The sequence below is a fragment of the Balaenoptera physalus genome (assembly GCF_965194825.1).
Source record: "Balaenoptera physalus genome assembly, chromosome: 10".
Taxonomy (NCBI): Eukaryota; Metazoa; Chordata; class Mammalia; order Artiodactyla; family Balaenopteridae; genus Balaenoptera; species Balaenoptera physalus.
Genome location: NC_138889.1, coordinates 16,591,926 through 16,609,832, shown reverse-complemented (window position 1 = coordinate 16,609,832; position 17,907 = coordinate 16,591,926). Strand labels below are relative to the sequence as shown.

General features: G+C 44.1%; 1 protein-coding gene across 4 annotated transcripts; it reads right to left on the bottom strand.

Moving 5' to 3' along the window:
• Nucleotides 1–990: 990 nt before the first annotated feature.
• Nucleotides 991–4,498, bottom strand: APOA5 (apolipoprotein A5). 4 transcript variants are annotated; one of them, XM_082411155.1, is made up of 5 exons: nt 4,392–4,498; nt 4,040–4,096; nt 3,460–3,516; nt 3,235–3,346; nt 991–2,714 (listed from the first exon to the last, which is right to left on the bottom strand). In XM_082411155.1, exons 3-5 carry the CDS (start codon nt 3,506–3,508, stop codon nt 1,763–1,765), a joined length of 1,113 nt encoding a protein of 370 aa, XP_082267281.1. In that variant the 5' UTR covers nt 3,509–3,516; nt 4,040–4,096; nt 4,392–4,498; the 3' UTR covers nt 991–1,762. The 4 variants fall into 4 exon arrangements, with proteins under 4 accessions (XP_082267281.1, XP_082267282.1, XP_082267280.1 ...); XM_082411156.1 differs by having other exon boundaries at nt 4,397–4,497; XM_082411154.1 differs by lacking the exons at nt 4,040–4,096; nt 4,392–4,498 and adding an exon at nt 3,862–4,028.
• Between the last annotated feature and the right edge of the window lie 13,409 nt (nt 4,499–17,907).

Sequence of the window (17,907 nt, the reverse complement as noted above, 5' to 3'; positions counted from 1 at the left end):
GCCCTGGGTTTGCATGGATCCGCCGTTGGGCCAGATGCTGCCTCGGCTCTAGATCACCCTCCCTTAGTCCCTCAATCTCTCTCCCTTTCTGTTCTTCTCACTCCCTATTTCTGTCCTCATAAACACCTGCCCAAATTCCAGCCTCAAATACAGCCCTCACTTTTACCCCTACTGGCTCATCCCCACCACATCCAACCCCAGCTGACTCACCCCTCCTGATCTCCTAACCACCAACAACAAAAACACCTCTCTGGGGGGTAAACTTTCCTTTGCAGCACCTCCTCTCCCTGGGCACCTTTCTCCCAGTTCTGGTGCTAAATCTAGGGTGTCATGGAAGAGATCCAATCTGCAGGCATGATGAGGCCAGATTCAGATGGGGTCTGTGCTATGAGGGAGTGTGGCAGTGAGAACTCTGTGCAGGGTGGGCTGAGCCGGGAGGAAAGGGTGCTGCCCGGGACGTTCTAAGGGTACTGGACTGGGTGTGTTTACCCTTTCCTCTCTCCTCTTCCCTCCACTTCACCCACCCCCAATTTCAGACTTCCCAGGGAGCTATGAGGAGCTTGGTTGCCCCCAGGTGAATCTGTACATGGGGAATGGGGGTGGGGGTGGGGGTATGAGTTTGAGGGTCCAAGAAGAGGGTCAGTCATAAAAAGAGGGACAGTCAAAAAAGAGGCCATTCAAAATCTGGACCAGCCGGGACAAAGAAGACAGGCCACCTCAGGGGCCTATACCTCGTGCACACCGTCCTGTGGTAAGCAGGCTGGTGAACAGTGCAGGTGCAGAGGAAGGGTCTCTAACCCAGGCACACCACAGGTGTGACAAACAGCTGTCAGCCCAGCCAGAGCAACACCCCTCCGATACACCTGGACTAGGAGGAGGTCAATGAGAAAGAGTAGCGAGGGACTGAAGGGGGGTGATGGGTGTGCTTTGGGGATAGTGGTGAGGCCACTGATTTCAGACATAGTCCAAATGAGAGTCACACCAGGCAAATAAGCTTCCATCATAAGCATCTATTTCATTTGTGTCAGAAATCTAGACTTCCGCCTGGGAGTCGGGAGGGAGGGGCCAGAGATGGGGAGGGCACACAGTAGGCTCCCCAGAGAGTTTAGGTAGCCCTCACAGATTGGAGGGCTCGGTCAGCTGTTTAGATGTAGTGTTATGTAAGGAAATCCAGGCTCTGCTCCCTCCCATCACGACCCACACCATTTGTCCCCACCAGCATCAGCCAGCAGGGATATATACACACACACCATCACATGTTCTCTTCATCATATTTTCTGCTCTTTCTCCCTTCTCTTCCCCCAACAGAAGCTGTCATGGCAGCCCTGGGGAGAAAAGAGCTCCTCTCTGTGTACCAGCTCTAGCAGTGGCCACCAGGTGGCCAGAAGTGATCAGAGCCTGGCCCTGGGACGAAGAGGCACAGGCTTCCAGCACCATGGCAACAGGCTTGCACATAATGACCCTGCACATACAGTGCCTCCGTCCCGCCCTCTCCCACCACCCCAGAATGGAGCAACTCAGGAGGATTCCCAAATGAGCACGGGAAGCCGGGTTTGCAAAGCCTGGTGAATGTAATGCATCCGGACGGGGGAATTGCAGGAGGCTGGATGGCCTAGGACAACAGCCCTTTGGGTGACCTCAGCTATCCTGTGCAGGGCCCTCCACCCTCTGCCCAACAGGCCACTGTCAAGGACATAGCTATGTTAGAGGCTCAGATCGTGGGCTCCCCAGACAAGAATCTGGGACGTGGACAAGTAGACCCTCAGGGCTCCCCCAGATGGCCGGGACTATGGTCGCGAAGGCTGTAGTTGATGTCTTCCCACAGGTCGTCGAGACGGGCCTGCAGCTCGCTCCGGGCCTTGCCTCCGTCCCCTTGTAGGAATTCTGGAGCGAAGGCGCTGTGGCCTGGCGGAGGCGGCGCCAGCTGCTGCTGGATCTGCTTGGTCTCTTGGTCAATGGCGCGGGTGAAGGCGGCAATCTGCAGGAAGGTGTCGTGGCGGAAAGCCTGGAGTCGTTGGCGCACCTCCTGAGACAGCACCTGGGGGTCCGGCTGGGCCTCTTCCTCCGCACCGTCAGCGCCGGCGCCGGCAAAGGCGCTGAGCTCTTCGCGCAGCTGGTCGAGGTTCTGCTGGATGCGCGTGTGCAGGGCCTTGGCCTTGAGCGTGAGCTTGCGCGAGAGCACCTGCACGCAGCGGCTGAGGCGCGCCGGGCTGGCGGCCGCGTGCGGCGCCACGCTGCGGTGCAGCTCCTGCACGTGGTGCCCGATGCCGGTCACCAGGCGCTCCGCGTACGGGTGGAAGAGCGCCTTGACGCGGCCAGTGTGGTGTGCCACGCGGTTCTGCAGCTCCTGCAGCAGGCTGCGCGCCTCTTCCACGCCCCCCAGCAGCTGGGCCTTGGTGCCCTCTCCGACCACGCGCAACTGCTCCTGCAGCTCCTGCACGCGCAGGGCCACCTGCTCCATCAGCTCCACCGTGTAGGGCTGCAGCTGCCGCCGTAACCCCTCCAGGTTCCAGCCCACGCGCTCGTGCACCTCCGCCATGTAGGGCTCCAGACGCTCCCTCACTTCCTCCAGCTCATCCTGCAGCTGCTGCCGCATGCCCACCGGGTCGCGTGGGAGCCCGGGAGGCTCCCTCCCTTGCCCATTCAGAGGGCCCAGCTTTTCCAGGAAGTTGTCCATATTGCTGAGGTCTGGCTCAAGTCTGTCTTTCAGGCTCCTGGGGAAGGAGACAATCAGGCCATCAGACTGCTAGCCCCCTCATCTCCTTTGCCCCAAAGACATCACTCACTGATCCTATGGAGAAACCAAGGATGCAGGGCGGTGGCCCCAGAGCCGGGTCTCTAGTACTAACCCAAGCCAACCATGACTCCTCCCACAGGAAGTGCAAACACATGGCACACGCATATCCAGGTCAACACTTCCAATTCCTTGTGCACGGAGGCACCTGGACTCTCACATAATCCTTTCGTTCTGGAGGCTGCAATGGGGGGTCCTCTCCCCTGCTCTCTGGTCCCACGCCTCAGCGGGCATGGAGGCAGCAGCTAAAGAGAGATCAAAGGCGGAGGCTGCCGGCAGGGGTTGCTGAACAGCCCAGGAAGACCAGGATAGAGGGCAGAACTAGCGCCGCTCTGTTCTCTTCCCAGGGAGGACCACAAGGTTGAGGAATCAGGCAGTGCGTCATCCCACCCTCTGGGTGTCTTCTCCCTTTGCCCGCACCCCTTGCCCTGGCCACTCACGCGGGCTCCCGTGCCAGCTTCTGCTGCTGGATCTGCTCCACCCTGCCTTTGTCCCTGCTGCTCTGGCTGAAGTAGTCCCAGAAGCCTTTCCGTGCCTGGGTGATTGAAAGCACTGTGGAGAGGGAGCGGGTGAACAGGGGCTGGGTTTCCTCCCCCAGGGTGGACGGACCCCTCAGTCCAGCCTCCACCCACACCTCCACAGTGAAGTCAGGGTTGGAGACCCACCTGAGAGGAGGGCCAGAGCCCAGGTCAGAACTGCAGCCACACTTGCCATGATGTTCTCTGAGAAGAAAGGCGAATGGAGGCCTGGTGAGAGTGAAGAAGCAAAGAAGGGACACCTCCCAGGGGACTTCCCCAGGGGACCCTGCCCCAAATCTGTTAACCCTCCCCTGGGTGTAGGGAGCACAGAGCTATCAGGGCTTAAGAGGACTGACCTAGTTGAATGTGGCTGGGAGGGAAAGGGTGTCTTCCTGGGATGGGTTGGGGGGGCTCCTTTTTCACCTCATCACATCATATGGAGTTTGTGGAGCTCAAACTGCTTTGTAAAGGTTTCCCCCCACCCCGCCCCACCCAGGAGACCCCAGGAGCAGCTCCCTCGGCCACTTTTGCCACCACTCCCCTGCTCACCTATTCCTGCCCCCATTTCATGGCTGGGAAAACTGAGGTATCCTGGGGGTGGGGGAAGAAGCTGCTCTGCCAAAGTGCTCCAAGAGGAGGTCCTTAGTTCTTAGTTCCCACCCACAGCTCTCTGCTCAGTCCCCTCCCTTAGGACTCCAACCCACATCCCTCTGCCCTGGCTGCTCACCTGCTCAGTTCTGGGCACAGAGAGCAGACATTCCGTTTTATAGTCCAGGGCCTGGGCCTGTGGCAACAATTGCTCTGAGTAAATACCACGTGGAGGTTCAAAGAAGGATGACCTCAGCTGCCTCCCAGTGCTTACCTCCTGCCCTTTCCTGGCACCCAGGGGGTTAATGAGTACCCTAGTATCTGGATGCTGCCCCAGTAGAAAAGTGCTTCCTGGAAAGTTTTACAAGGAGTGGGCCTGAACTCCTCACCCAGGTCCCCCAAACCCCTTGACTTCCAACCTTCCTGTGGACCTACTGACTGACCCACCAACAGAGACAAGCCTGTTTGTCTGCTGAGGGCCCCGCTCTTACTCAACTGCCCAGAAGCACTGTGCCCCAGCCAGACAGGGACAGTGTCCAGCTGCCAGCCTGAACCTGAGCAGCCCTTGACACCTCCACCACGGGCTACTCAGGCAGCCTGGGAAGAGCCAGTATTTATAGGGTTGAAGACCCACCCACCTCCCACTTTATGAAATAATCCTGGAACAAGCTGGGGAAGTTTGATGGGGTGAAGATGACATCATGAGAGGCATCTGGGCCAGGGACATTGGGCCCAAAGAATGGGAACAAAAGAAGGATTCTCCCCATGGGGAAAGGCTGAACTCCACCCACAAGGCCTCTGAGAAGGAGAAGCCAAAAAGCCCAGACTTCCTCTGATGATATATACCCACTCCATATACTTAAACACACACATTCATAAACTCCTGATTTTTGCTTCTAAATGTATCTTGAATCGATCTCCTCCCCTCCATTTCCACCACTAGTCATTTCACCACACCACTGTCTCTCACCTTGATCACATTTGTAGCCCCCAGCAGGTCTCCCTGCCATGGTCCTCCTTATTCAGTCCATGCTCTGCTGTGGCTATTCCCAACCCACTTCTGGCCTCATCTCCTGCCACACAAACCCTTGGCATTCCCTGAGCATACCACCTCTTTCAGGACCCTAAGCTTTCGTACCTGCCATTCCCTCTGTTTGAAATATTCCTTAGTGAACTTATATTCATTTTTTTCAGACTTAGTTTGTATTAGTTAAGATTCGGCTTAGCTGCAAATGCCAAAAAAAAAAAAAAAAAAAAAAAAGGAGAAAGAGAATAGCTTAAACAAAATGGAATTCTGTATCTCTCTTATGTAAACATAGGCCAATCAAGGCTCCTTCTGTCTTGTTGCACTATCATCCTCAGCAAAAGGCTCATGTCCAAGTTTCAGCTGCTTCAGCTCCAGCCATCAAGTCTACCTCCCAGCCAGCAGAAAGAAGGACATGTACCCTTCCTTTAAAGACACATCCCAGAAATTGTTCTTACCACTTTACTGACATCCCATTGGTCAGAACATAGTCACATGGCTACACTTAGCTGAAAAGGAGAATGGGAAATGTAGTCTTTATTCTGGATGGCTGTATTCCCAGCTGGGAAAGAGCTATATTACTCAGGAAGAAGAGAAGAATGGATTTGGGAGGACATGAGTAGGCTCTGCTGCACAGCTCCAATATCGCCCTCACACTTCTCTGGAGACAGACGATTCCCTATTAACCATAGAACATTTTGTATGTTCCTGGAGTATCGCACTTATTATCCTGCAGTGCAATGATTCATTGACATATGTGAGAGCTCTCTGAGTGCAGGGACTTTGTCTAATTCATCTCCGTGTCCCCCTATTATGTTTGGCACAACACATATTAAATGACTTGTCCATCATTACACAGTAAGAGGTGCAGCCAGAATTGGAACCCAGGTAGCTAAGGCCAGCATGGGATGGGGCAGAAAGGGTAAAGAGACCACAATCAGGTCATGAAGAGCCGTGTGCAAGCAGTCACTGAAGGGTATATGATGGAAAGATCACTCTGGGGGGCAGCAAGACAGAAGGTGAGGAGACTGCTTAGAGGCTGTTTGAGTAACCTGAGAGATGATGAAGACTCTGAACTAAGGCATAACAATGAGAATTGGTAGGAGAGAATATATTTGAAGGATACTGAAGTGGTGAACTGATAGTACCTGCTGACAGGTTGGATGAAGGAGATGAAGGAGGGGAAGGAAACTAGATGTTTCCCAGGTTCCTGGGCAAGTATGTAGATGGTTGCATAACTTGTGTCCATCAACAGAAGAATGGATAAACAAAATATGGTATACACATATATACAATGGAATATTTTTTAGTCTTAAAAAGGAATGAATTCTGATACATGCTACAAAAATGGATGAATCTTGATGACATTATGCTAAGTGAAATAAGTCAGACACAAGAGGACAAATCTTGTATGATTCCACTTACATGTGGTACCTAGAATAGCCAAATTCAGAGACAGAAAGTAGATTAGAGGTTACCAGGGGCTGGGGGAGGGAGGGATGAAGAGATAAATTGTTTAATAATACAGAGTCTCTGTCTGGGAAGAAGAAAAAGGTCTAGAGATGGATAGAGGTGATGGCTGTATAACAATGTGAAAGTATTTAATGACACTGAACTGTGCACTTAAAAATGATAATTTTATGTTATGCATATTTTACCACAATATTTTTAAATAGCATTTCTGGTACCCTAATGGTTTTCTGCTGAGGCTATGCTATAAAATATAGCTGCACTGGATTTTCTGTGAATCATCATCATCACCACCCCTTCTAACGTCTTTTCTGGGATGCAGAGGAGACACCTGGAACCATATTTCCCAGAATCCCCTTCTCTCTATAGGCCTAGGTTAGAGTCACCAGGGTGAGATGGAAGAGGAGAGACCATTATTCTTCACTGGTTGTTGCAGGCAGATGCATAGCCAGACTTGGGGTTTAAAGCAGCTTCTGGGTGACTTTCTTAAGAATCACACTCATTGGTTTTGCAAGCTAAGATAATTAGGTGAGCTTCCCATTTGTAGCCACTTACAAGTGAACGTTTGAGAATCACTCCTTCAAGTGCAAGCTGAGATGGTCACTCCTCCAGCCCTTCCAACAGTTTACAAAACTGTAATTTTCTACATTACAGCCTTTCACACTTGAAAAATATAGAGTGGCTTCTGTTTTTCTGACTGAACTTAGATTAATACAGTAGGTAGATGCAACACACACTCATTCTTCCCTATTTGATGATACAGTCTTAGTTTTTAAAATGTTTGGGTTGGTTGGAGGTATTTGTATATGTGTATGTGTTAAGTGCTTTCTGTGTGGAATCATTTTAAATCATTGTAGGCAGAGTGACACTTCACCCTAAATACTTCAACATACATCTCCTAAGGATAAGGACACTTTGACATAAACAGAATACAACTATCACACCTATGAATATTAACATAATTCTTTACTATCATGTAATATATACCATATATTCAAATTTTCCCAATTCTCCCAAAATGCCTTTTATAGCTGTTTTCTCTCTCTTTTTTCCTTTTTAAATTCAGGATCCAACACATTTCATGGGGTTGTTATGCCTCTGTTGTCTCTTTACATTTAGAACAGTATTCCCCAACCCTTGACATTGACTTTTTTTGAAGAGTCCAGATAAGATGTCTTGGAAAGTGATCTGAATTGGACTAGTCGTTTCCTCACCATTAGATTCAGGTTAAACATTTTTGTTCAAGTCTTTGGATTCAAAAACCAGTCCCCTGAAAGCTCTTACTTACAGAAGAAATCAGCTTATACATGTAAATGGAATGATGTAATTTTTTAAAAATCACTATTTTGCAACCCTCGGTGAATATTTGATTCAGGCAAGGTTCATCAATGAATGCTAAAACCATTAAATGAAAAATTATTGAGGAAAGGGATGCTCACATGCCTTCAAACTATCTCCCCACAAATTACTTATCAAATCGCTAAACTTTACGTTTGCAATGGAGAAATCTGGTGGTTCATTTTAACCAAGTGATCAAACTTAACGTCACCAAAAAGTGGAACAACCTGATATTTTGTACCTCCAGATGTAATGCCATAAGAAGGGTCACCTCTGAAGTATCTTGAACCAGATTATTTCCACAGAACTTGTTCAAGCTTCCCTGTCTTCACTGTCTCCCTGTTGTGTAGAATCATGGTACTCACAGACAGCTGAATTTTTAGAAGAGAGTTAACCATCTGTTTTTTGTTTTTGTTGTTGTTTTTTCATCCAAGAATTGCCAACATAATCTGACTGTAGAGTAAAAAGAATTTTAAAATGTATTTTTATAACGATTAAAAGGTACCTTGCTCTTTAATGCTCTGTAGCAGCAGTTTTACTGTAAACACATGAATTAAACAAGTATACAGATCTCAAATAAAAACTCAATGTGAACCAAATGGGAAGACCTCCTAGACAGTCTTTCTCTTGTGACCTGTTCTTTAGAGGAGCAATAGTGACTCCTCATTGTACGTAGTGTATAAAATGTGCTGCAGGTTGCCCTCCTTCAGTGTACTCTGCCAAGATCTCGAGTGTAAGCTGTGATGCAGCAGTCTCCGCTCACTGTGGCACCGGTTCCTGGATTCCCTTTCCGAACACACCAGGGACATAGAACATAATCATAATATAATAACTGCTCTTTATGGATCCATTCTACATTGCTTATATTTCTATCACCAAGTCTTAATGGAAGTCCATTTCTTAAAAAACAAATTTACATCTCAAATACAATTCAAAAAGAAAGGTATTTATGCTTAACACAGCATTAAAATAGCCAGACAAGTTAAGCACTGACCTGTGCGATCGTGTTTTTGTCTTGAACGACAATCTATTTGCATTATTTGTCAAAAAGAAAGAGAATTAAATAGGACATCTAGAAGTGAAATATATTGTCATTAAATTAAAAAAAAAAACTCAGCTACAATTGGAAAGAGAATTAGTAAACTGGAAGGTTGATCTGAGAAAATCACCCAGAAAGAATCATAGAAATAAAGAGAAAGAAAATATGAAATGGAAGTTAACAGACACGAACAGAATAGGAAAGTCCAATATATCCCTACCAGGATTTCTGCAAAGAGAATAGAGACACTTCAGGCAATATTCAAAAGATGATGGCTGAGAAATTTTGAAAATTGAATAAAGATGTGACATGAATTGTCAGTTATAGGAAGCATCCTGAGTCTTGAGTAGGATTAAAATTAAATTAAAACAAATGCAAATCAAGACACATTATAGTGAATCTGCAGAACACTGAAGACAGAGTATCTTAAAATCAACCAAAGAGAAAAGACTAATGATCTACAAATAAAAATTATTAAACTGACAGCTGGCTTATCAGCAATATATCTTCAAAAGACTGAAGGTAAATTAATGGCCAACCAAGAATCATACTCAGGTAAACTATTATTCAAGAATAACAAGTTAATTTCAGAGAAGGACTGAGAGAGTTTATCACTTACAGATCCTCATTGAAAGACTACTAAGGATCTGAAATGGAAACAAACCCAGAGAGGAGTAGGATACAAATAACATGGAAGCAACAAAGAATGAAATTAGTAAATGTTTAGGTAAATTAAAACAGCAGGGACTTCCCTGGGGCACAGTGGTTGAGAATCCACCTGCCCGTGCAGGGGACACAGGTTCGATCCCTGGTCCGGGAAGATCCCACATGTGGCAGAGCAACTGGGCCCGTGCACCACAACTACTGAGCCTGCGCTCTAGAGCCCGCGAGCCACAACTACAGAGCCCACTCACCGCAACTACTGAAGCCCACGCGCCTAGAACTCGTGCTCCACAACAAGAGAAACCACCACAGTGAGAAGCCTGCGCACCGCAAAGAAGAGTATCCCCTGCTCACTGCAGCTAGAGAAAGCCCGTGCGCAGCAACGAAGACCCAACGCAGCCAAAAAAAAAAAAAAAGCATTGGTGATTTTACATGTATTTATGTAAATGTGTGTGTATATATATTTAAATATACATATATTTAACCCATATGAGATTAGTTTTTTATAACTAAAATTGGTCAAATATTGGCAATTTCATATAGTTCAACCTAACATGAAACATTTTTACATGTAGTTTAGTCTGTCTTAGTCACTGCTGTATTTCCGACACTCAGAACACTGCTTGTCACATGGCAGGGGCCTCAATGAATATTACTGATGAAGGGATTGCTTTAGAGAAGGTGTTGTAAACAACGAGGAACTAAAATATTATTGACTAGACCAAAATCACGTGGAGAATGGGAAAAGAGAGGTCAAAGTGAAAGCATGCTGCAGTCTTTGCATTACTCAGGAAGAAGGTAAGAATATTGATTATCTTTAGACTTTAAGTCAAGTGGGAGGATTAAAATTTCAGGAGTAACCCATTAAAGATACAAAGAATACATAACTTTCAAACCAGCAAATGGGAAAAAGAGACTAAAGAACATCAGATTGACTTCTAGTAAAGGCTGGTGGATTGACTGTGTGCATTAGCCTCTGCTCTTTTCTGAAATCCCAATAAAATGACATTAAAGTGCACTTTAAAAAAAATGCATAAACCCACAAAGAGAAAAGGAGACAAAAGAAATTTTGGAAGCTGGAAAGCTTCTAGATAGTCAAACGATAGTAACTAAACACACCTGAGAAGATGAATTTTGAAGCAGCAGTGGAGAAAGGCAAGAAACCCCCTGATTGATATTACTGAACTCCCAAAAGCTCAGACATTAGCAGCAACAGATTCTTCTGGAAACATGGGTGGCAGTGGGGCTGAAAATGTGGCAAATGGTTGAGAGTCTGTTTGAGAAGCAGATTCCTCTCCAGTTCCGCTCAGCTGGGTTTCTGTCCTTCCCCCAAAGCAGCAGGAAGCCAGAGGTTTATTCTCTGGAGAGAGTAAAAGAACAGGTCTCTGGCCTGGGAAAAACAAGATATTGTTGGGGCCAGGGTTCCTGTACTCAAAAATACAGGATTTAAGTAAAATTTTATATATTAAGTTATGAGACTCCTCTTTCCACACACCATCCTTCCTTTCGGCCAAAATGTTGGCCTGTTTGACTTTACCCTCCAGAAAGGAGCCTGGAATATTCTCCCTGTGAAATTAGACTAAGCCAAGAAAATAGACCTAAAGAAACACTTTTGGGGGTTTTTGTGGTCAAGATGGTCCATTGTAAAGTGACCCATGGACTCAAGGCTTCACATCAGCTTCGTTTTTTCTTCTAATTTGTTATGAAATTTTCCAACATACAGAAAAGTTGAAGGAACAGTACAATGATCACCTTAATACTCACCATCTAGGTTCAGTAGTTGTTAATATTTTGCCATGTTTGCTTTCTCTCTCTCTATATATGTATTTTATACGTGTGCCTAACCATTTGAGGTTGCAGAGAGCATGCACTTTTCCTCTAACAACTTTAGCTTGTATGTTCTAAAAAATAAGGACACTCTTCCACAAAACCACAGTACTTTTATCATACCTAGGAAAATTAATAAGAATTCCATAATATCATTGAATATACAGTCCATACTCAAATTTCCCCATTCGTCATTTAACAATCTTTTTATTAGTGCTTTATTATTTTCTCAGTCAAGATCCAATCGAGGTGGGGGGAGGGATAAATTAGGTGTCTGAGATTAACATATATACACTACTATATATGCAATAGATAATCAACAAGGACCTACTGTATAGCACAGGGAACTCTACTCAATATTCTGTAATAACCTGTATGGGAAAAGAATCTGAAAAACAATGGATATATGTATATGTATAACTGAATCAGTTTGCTGTACACCTGAAACTAACACAACATTGTAATAAGTCAACTATACTCTAATATAAAATAAAAATTAAATTTAAAAAAAGGTCCAGTCAATATTTATGCATTGTCCCTTGTTGTTACTAAAGTACTCTTTAGTCTTTACTATTTTTCCTATTTTTTAAAAAATAACGTTAACTATTTGAAAAGACCAAGCCAGTTGTCTTGTAGAATGTGCCATATTCTTAATTTGTCTGATTGTTTCTTTGTAATGTCATTAACCTTGTTTCTCTATCTTCTGTATTTCCCATTAACTGGAATCTAAGTCTAAAGGCTCAGTTATGTTCAGGCTATGTTCCTTTAAAGAGGAAGCAGGAACTTCACGTTACATCACATCAGGAGAAATGCAGTGTCCAGTTGTCCCGCTGTTAATGATCCTAAGTTTCATCAATTAGCAAGGCAGTGAAAAGGAGATCTCTTAGTTGTAAAGACATGCTCTTTCCCTTTGTAATTAGCAGGTGATCCCTTGGCTCTCTGTCCTTGGGAACCTGATGAATTTACCACACATTCAAGATCTTTGCCTGAAATGATTATTTCATTGGAGATTTTCTAATTCTATTATTCCTTCTACATGTTTTAGCTGACATTATTCTGTAAAGAAAAGCTCTCCCTTATCAATGGGGATGAACTACAGTTCTTCCTGAAGCAGCAGCAGGGTAAATGCTTAATTCTTTCCCTTGACCAATTTACAGAAGAAGGAGGTGGTAAAATATTCTCCTCAATGGTGGCAAATTAAATTTTATATTTTTCTTTTGGTTGTCACTATGGACTCGGGGAATTACCCTTTTTCAATTTTTATGATAATGCACAGTTATTACAATGCAATATAGCCACGTTTGATGCTCAGACTCTTCCTAATTTGGCCAGTGGGAGCCCCTTCGAGCTGCTCCTGGGTTTTGTTTTGTTTTTAAAGATTTTAAATTTTATTTATTTTTTTTGGCTGCGTTGGGTTTTCATTGCTGCGCAGGGGCTTTTCTCTAGTTGCGGCGAGCAGGGGCTACTCTTCGTTGCGGTGCACGGGCTTCTCCTTGTGGTGGCTTCTCTTGTTGCAGAGCACGGGCTCTACGCGTGGGCTCCAGGAGTTGTGGCACGAGGACTCAGAAGTTGTGACACACGGACTCTAGAGCACAGGCTCAGTAGTTGTGGTGCATGGGCTTAGTTGCTCCACGGCATGTGGGGTCTTCCTGGACCAGGGCTCGAACCCGTGTCCCCTGCATTGGCAGGCAGATGCTTAACCACTGGGCCACCAGGGAAGTCCCTCCTGTGTTCTTTTAACACACCCCACTTATGAGTCAGGGTTCTTTAGAGAAACAGGACCAATAGGATGTATATAGATATATAAAGAGATTTATTATGAAGGAGACTCACACAATTATGGAGACTGAGAAGTCCCACAACCTGCCACCTGCAAGCTGGAAGCCCAGGAAAGCTGGTTCTAGTTCAAAGGCCTGAAAACCAGGGCAGTCAATGGTGTAAGTCTCAGTACAAACCCAAAAGCTCAAGTATTGGGGGCTCATAGTGTTAAGTTCCAATCAGAGTCCAAAGGCCTGAGCTCCAACATACAAGAGCTGGAGAAGATGAATGTTGCAGCTCAAGTAGAGAGACCAAATTTGCCCTTCCTCTGCCTTTTTGTTTCATTCATGCCCTCAAATGATTGGATGATGCCCACCCACATTGGGGAGGGCAATCTTCTTTACTCAATCCACTGCTAATCTCTTCCAGAGACACCCTCACAGACACACCCAGAAATAATATTTACCAGCTATCTGGGCATTCCTTAGCCATCAAGTTGACACTTTGAGTGCTTCCTTGATTTCTGATACAACTAGATTTCCCAAGCTCACCTTGTACTTCGTTTGCCCCAGACCTGGATCTCCAAGGGGCCCTGGTTTGTTTTAGTGGAGAATGGTATTACCAAACCAGGTTCCGGTGCTTGGCATTGCTGTTGGGTTGTCTTTGCTTGTAGGCCTTTGCAGTTAACTAAAGGTATGAAATATATGGAAAAAAAAACATGATTTCATATAGATATTTCTAATTCAGATTTTAAACTGCAGAATTTTTCTTTTTTTAATTTTTTTATTCCTTTTCTCTTATGTATTAATTTGCTTTAACCTACAATACACATAAAATAGTTTCTTTTAGTCTATCGTTTGTCTTTTGACTTTGCTTAGAGTGATTTGATCTTTTGCCCTGCAACATATTTTTATTTTTGTATAGTCAAATTATAAAGTAATTCACCTATGTTTTCTTAAGTACATGTATGGTTTCATCTTTTCATTTAGATCTCTCATGCATTTGGAGTTTATTCATCTCTCATTTATCTCTCGTGCATTTGGAGTGTATGGCATGAGGAATGAATCCAACTTTATCTTTTCCCAAATAGCTATTCAGTTGTTTCAATACTATCTCCCCATTATTCAAGATCTACTGTTTCTCACATACTAAATTTCCATTTGTTCTTTGGCCTATTTCAGGACTCATCATTCTGTTCTATTGGTTTGTCACTTCATATGCCACTACCACACTGTTTTACTTTAGAGCTTTATAGTACGTGTATCAGCTCCCTAAGGGTTTCCCCCTTATAAACATAAGCAGACAATCAAGAATCATAGCATAACCAAGGGGGGAAAGTGGCGGGGTAGGGGTGGTGGTATGATGAATTGGGAGATTGGGATTGACATATATACACTAATATGAATAAAATGGATAACTAATAAGACCGTGCTGTATAAAAAAATAAAATAAAATTCAAAATTTAAAAAAAAAAGAAAGAATCATAGCATATCTAAGGAGAGTCTCATATGAAAAATGTGGGCCAAAATAAAAAATAGAAAACAGCAATGTAGAGGAAGAGTCTTTGCAGGGAGAAGAAAAGAAAAAAAGAAAATGCAGAGAGATGTAAGAAAAGATATTTTAGGACTTCCCTGGTGGTCCAGTGGTTAAGACTCTGTGCTTCCAGTGCAGGGAGTATGGGTTCCATCCCTGGTTGGGGAAGTTCCACATGCCATGCAGTGTGGTAAAAAAAAAAAGAAGAAGAAGAAGAAGATACTTTAACCATAAAACAACAATAGGATTTTTCTTTAAATGTCAATATGGATGGCCAGAAAAAAAAGCTCTTGGAAATTTAAAAATGTAACAGAAATGAAACTAATCAAAATAAACAAACCAAAACTCAATAGAAAGGTTGCAAGATAAGAAAGTTGGTAAAGAGAAGAGAAAATTTAGAAGGTGAGAGAAACAATCCAGGAGGTCTAACATTCAGACAATAAGAGTTCCAGCAAGAAACAGAATAAGGGAAACCATCAAAGAAATTATTCAGGAAATGAATTTCCAGATTGAAAGGGCCTATCAAGTACTCTCATGCCTAAGGAAGTGGTTGCAAATAGACCCACACAAAAGCACTTCGTCGTGACTTTTCATGACCACAAATGAAACCATGTACCTCAGACTGGGACTTGAACCCACATGCTGGGACTCAAACCCAGCCAAAACCCACAGCCTTCCAACTGAGACCACACACCTGGTTTCAGGATTTAATGAAACTCAGGTTCTTGATGTCGCATCACAGAAAGAATTCAGTGAGAGGAAAAAGTGATAGGGGTAACAAGTGGATTTTTTTAGAGAGAAACACACTCCACAGACAGAGTGTGGGCCATCTCAGAAGGTGAGAAAGACACCAGGGTATGGGGTTGTCAGTTTTTATAGAAGGGGTTAATTTCATAGGCTAATGAGTGGGAGGAGTATTCCAGTTATTTTAGGAAGGGGCTGGGATTTCCAGGAATTGGGCCACTGCCCACTTTTTGATCCTTATGGTCGGTCTTGGAACTGTCATGGCACCTGTGGGCGTGTCATTTAGCTTGCTGATGTGAGCCTATACTGAGGCTCAAGGTCTAGTGGAAGTCGACTTGTCCACCATCTTGGACCCATTTGGTTCTAATCACTTTATGTCATGTCCTTGGGTTATGTCATTCTTTAAAAGGTTGTGCCCTGCCTCCTTCCCTCCTGTTTCACAAACAGAAAGAGAAGATGTTATGGAACGCAAGTTCGTGTGCCTGACATACAGGGAGTCCAAACAAACAGAAACATCGGAGTTTGGAGCAGAGAAAGGTTTATTGCAAGGGCCAAGCTAGAAGAATGTGTAGCTCGTGCTCAGAAACCTTGAAATCCCCAATGGTTTGAGGGTACAACTTTTTAAAGGCAAAATTTGGGGTGAGGGATGCAGGGTGTGTGACTTTCTTCTGATTGGTTGGTTGTGGGGTAACAAGGCTGTGTTCCAGGAATCTTGTGCTCAGCCTGAAGTTGCCATCCTCCACCTGGGTGGGGACCCCATTTCTGCAGAAGAACTGAAAGATATGTATGTATATGTATATCCCTTGAGGACAACCAGGACACTGCTTTATCACTGCACCATTGTTTCTTGTCTGCTCCTCCTTTGTTTCAGCAATACCTCCCCTCCCTAATTAGTAACTGTTTAAGTCTAACCTTTGGAACTCCGGGAAGGTCTAGGAGGCTGAAGCCTTTTTCCTTCAAACAAGAAATGGGGGACACGGAAAGGATTTGAAGCCAGGAGAGCCCCACAGGGTCCTGCTTCATTTCAGGAAGGCAGGGGATAGAATGTGTGTGTGTGTGTGTGTGTGTGTGTGTGTGTGTGTGTGTGTGTGTGTGATGGGTACAAGTTGTTTATATGTGGAAGAGAACCCAATTTTCATTGACCATTAGTGGATAATCATAAGCCTGAAGATAAGATAAAGCGAAAATTGAAACATCAGAGTAATAAGATTTTCTAAGAGCCAAAAGTTGTTTTTGCAGAGTGGAAAATGGGGATGAGCTTGAGGGACTTCTGTTTTTTTATACTAACTTGTAGGCTTGCTGGACTTTTAAAACTGTGTACTTTGATGAAATAAAAGCAGAATTCAAAGGTACATAAAATTATTTTTTAAAGGAATACAATAAAACAAATAGAAGTACAAGCAGGAAGATAAAAGAAGCAAAGAAATACCATGGTAAATAGAAAATATTAAATAATGTGATAGAGATAAATCAACAATCACAATAAAAGGAAACAGATTAAACCAGCCCATGGAGCATCAAATCTGGAGCTAGACTGCCTGGGTTAAAATGCTGACATGGATTAGCTCTTTGACCTTGGGCAAGTTATTTAACTTCTCTGTGCATCAGTTTCCTTATTAGTAAAATGCAGATAATCATAACATATAGTACGGTATAATTCATAGGTTCTTTGGGAAATAAATGCTTTAATATATTTAAAAAATAAAATAAAAGCACTCAGAGCAATGCTTGGTACATAGTAAGTGCTGTGTAAGAATTTACTATTGTTATTATTATTATTTTCACATCAGACTTTACAAAAATTCCAGACATTTTCTATTTAAAGAGGCACACCTCTAACATAATATCAGAGAAAGTAACCTTTAACAAAGGGTGGGGGGAGGGTGGAAGGCTTTAAAAAGACATACCAGACAAAAATTAATCAAAAGAAAGCAGGTATGACAATATAATATCAGAACACATAAGCTTTGGGTCAAAAAGGATTAATAGAAAGAAAAATTCACCAGGAAAAGATAATACCTAACAGTAGGGACTTCCCAGGTGACGCAGTGGTTAAGAATCTGCCTGCCAATGCAGGGAACATGGGTTTGAGCCCTGGTCCGGGAAGATCCCACATACTGCAGAGCAACTAAGGCCGTGCACCACAACTACTGAGCCTGCACTCTAGAGCCCACGAGCCGCAACTACTGAAGCCCGCGGACCTAGAGCCTGTGCTCTGCAACAAGAGAAGCCCGTGCGCCACAACAAAGAGCAGCCCCCACTCTCCTCAACTAGAGAAAACCCATGTGCAGCAACAAAGACCCAAAGCAGCCAAAAATAAATAAATAGATTTATTAAAAAAAAAAAACCTAACCGTATAGTCTCAAAAGGCATAAACAAAAAACTGCTGAGTCTCAAAGAGAACTTGACAAATTTGGTAGGTGATTTTAGTGCCATCTTCTCAAAATTGATAGAATCACAGAAAAATGATGTGAATAATAGCCAACAAACTTGATATATAAAGAACTCTGCACACCCCAGGAAACAGAGAATCTTTACCATCACAAGTACATACCTCAAGGGAAATCCAAACATTATTTGTAATAGCAAAAAAAAGAAAAAGAAAGAAAGA

Excerpts from the sequence above, each read along its gene's own strand:
- APOA5 (XM_082411154.1), bottom strand. Across the intron at positions 3,347-3,459 it reads GGCTCTGGCCCTCCTCTCAG|TGCTTTCAATCACCCAGGCA; the intron begins GTGGGTCTCCAA and ends CCCTCTCCACAG. Across the intron at positions 2,715-3,234 it reads AAGCTGGCACGGGAGCCCGC|GAGCCTGAAAGACAGACTTG; the intron begins GTGAGTGGCCAG and ends CTCCTTCCCCAG.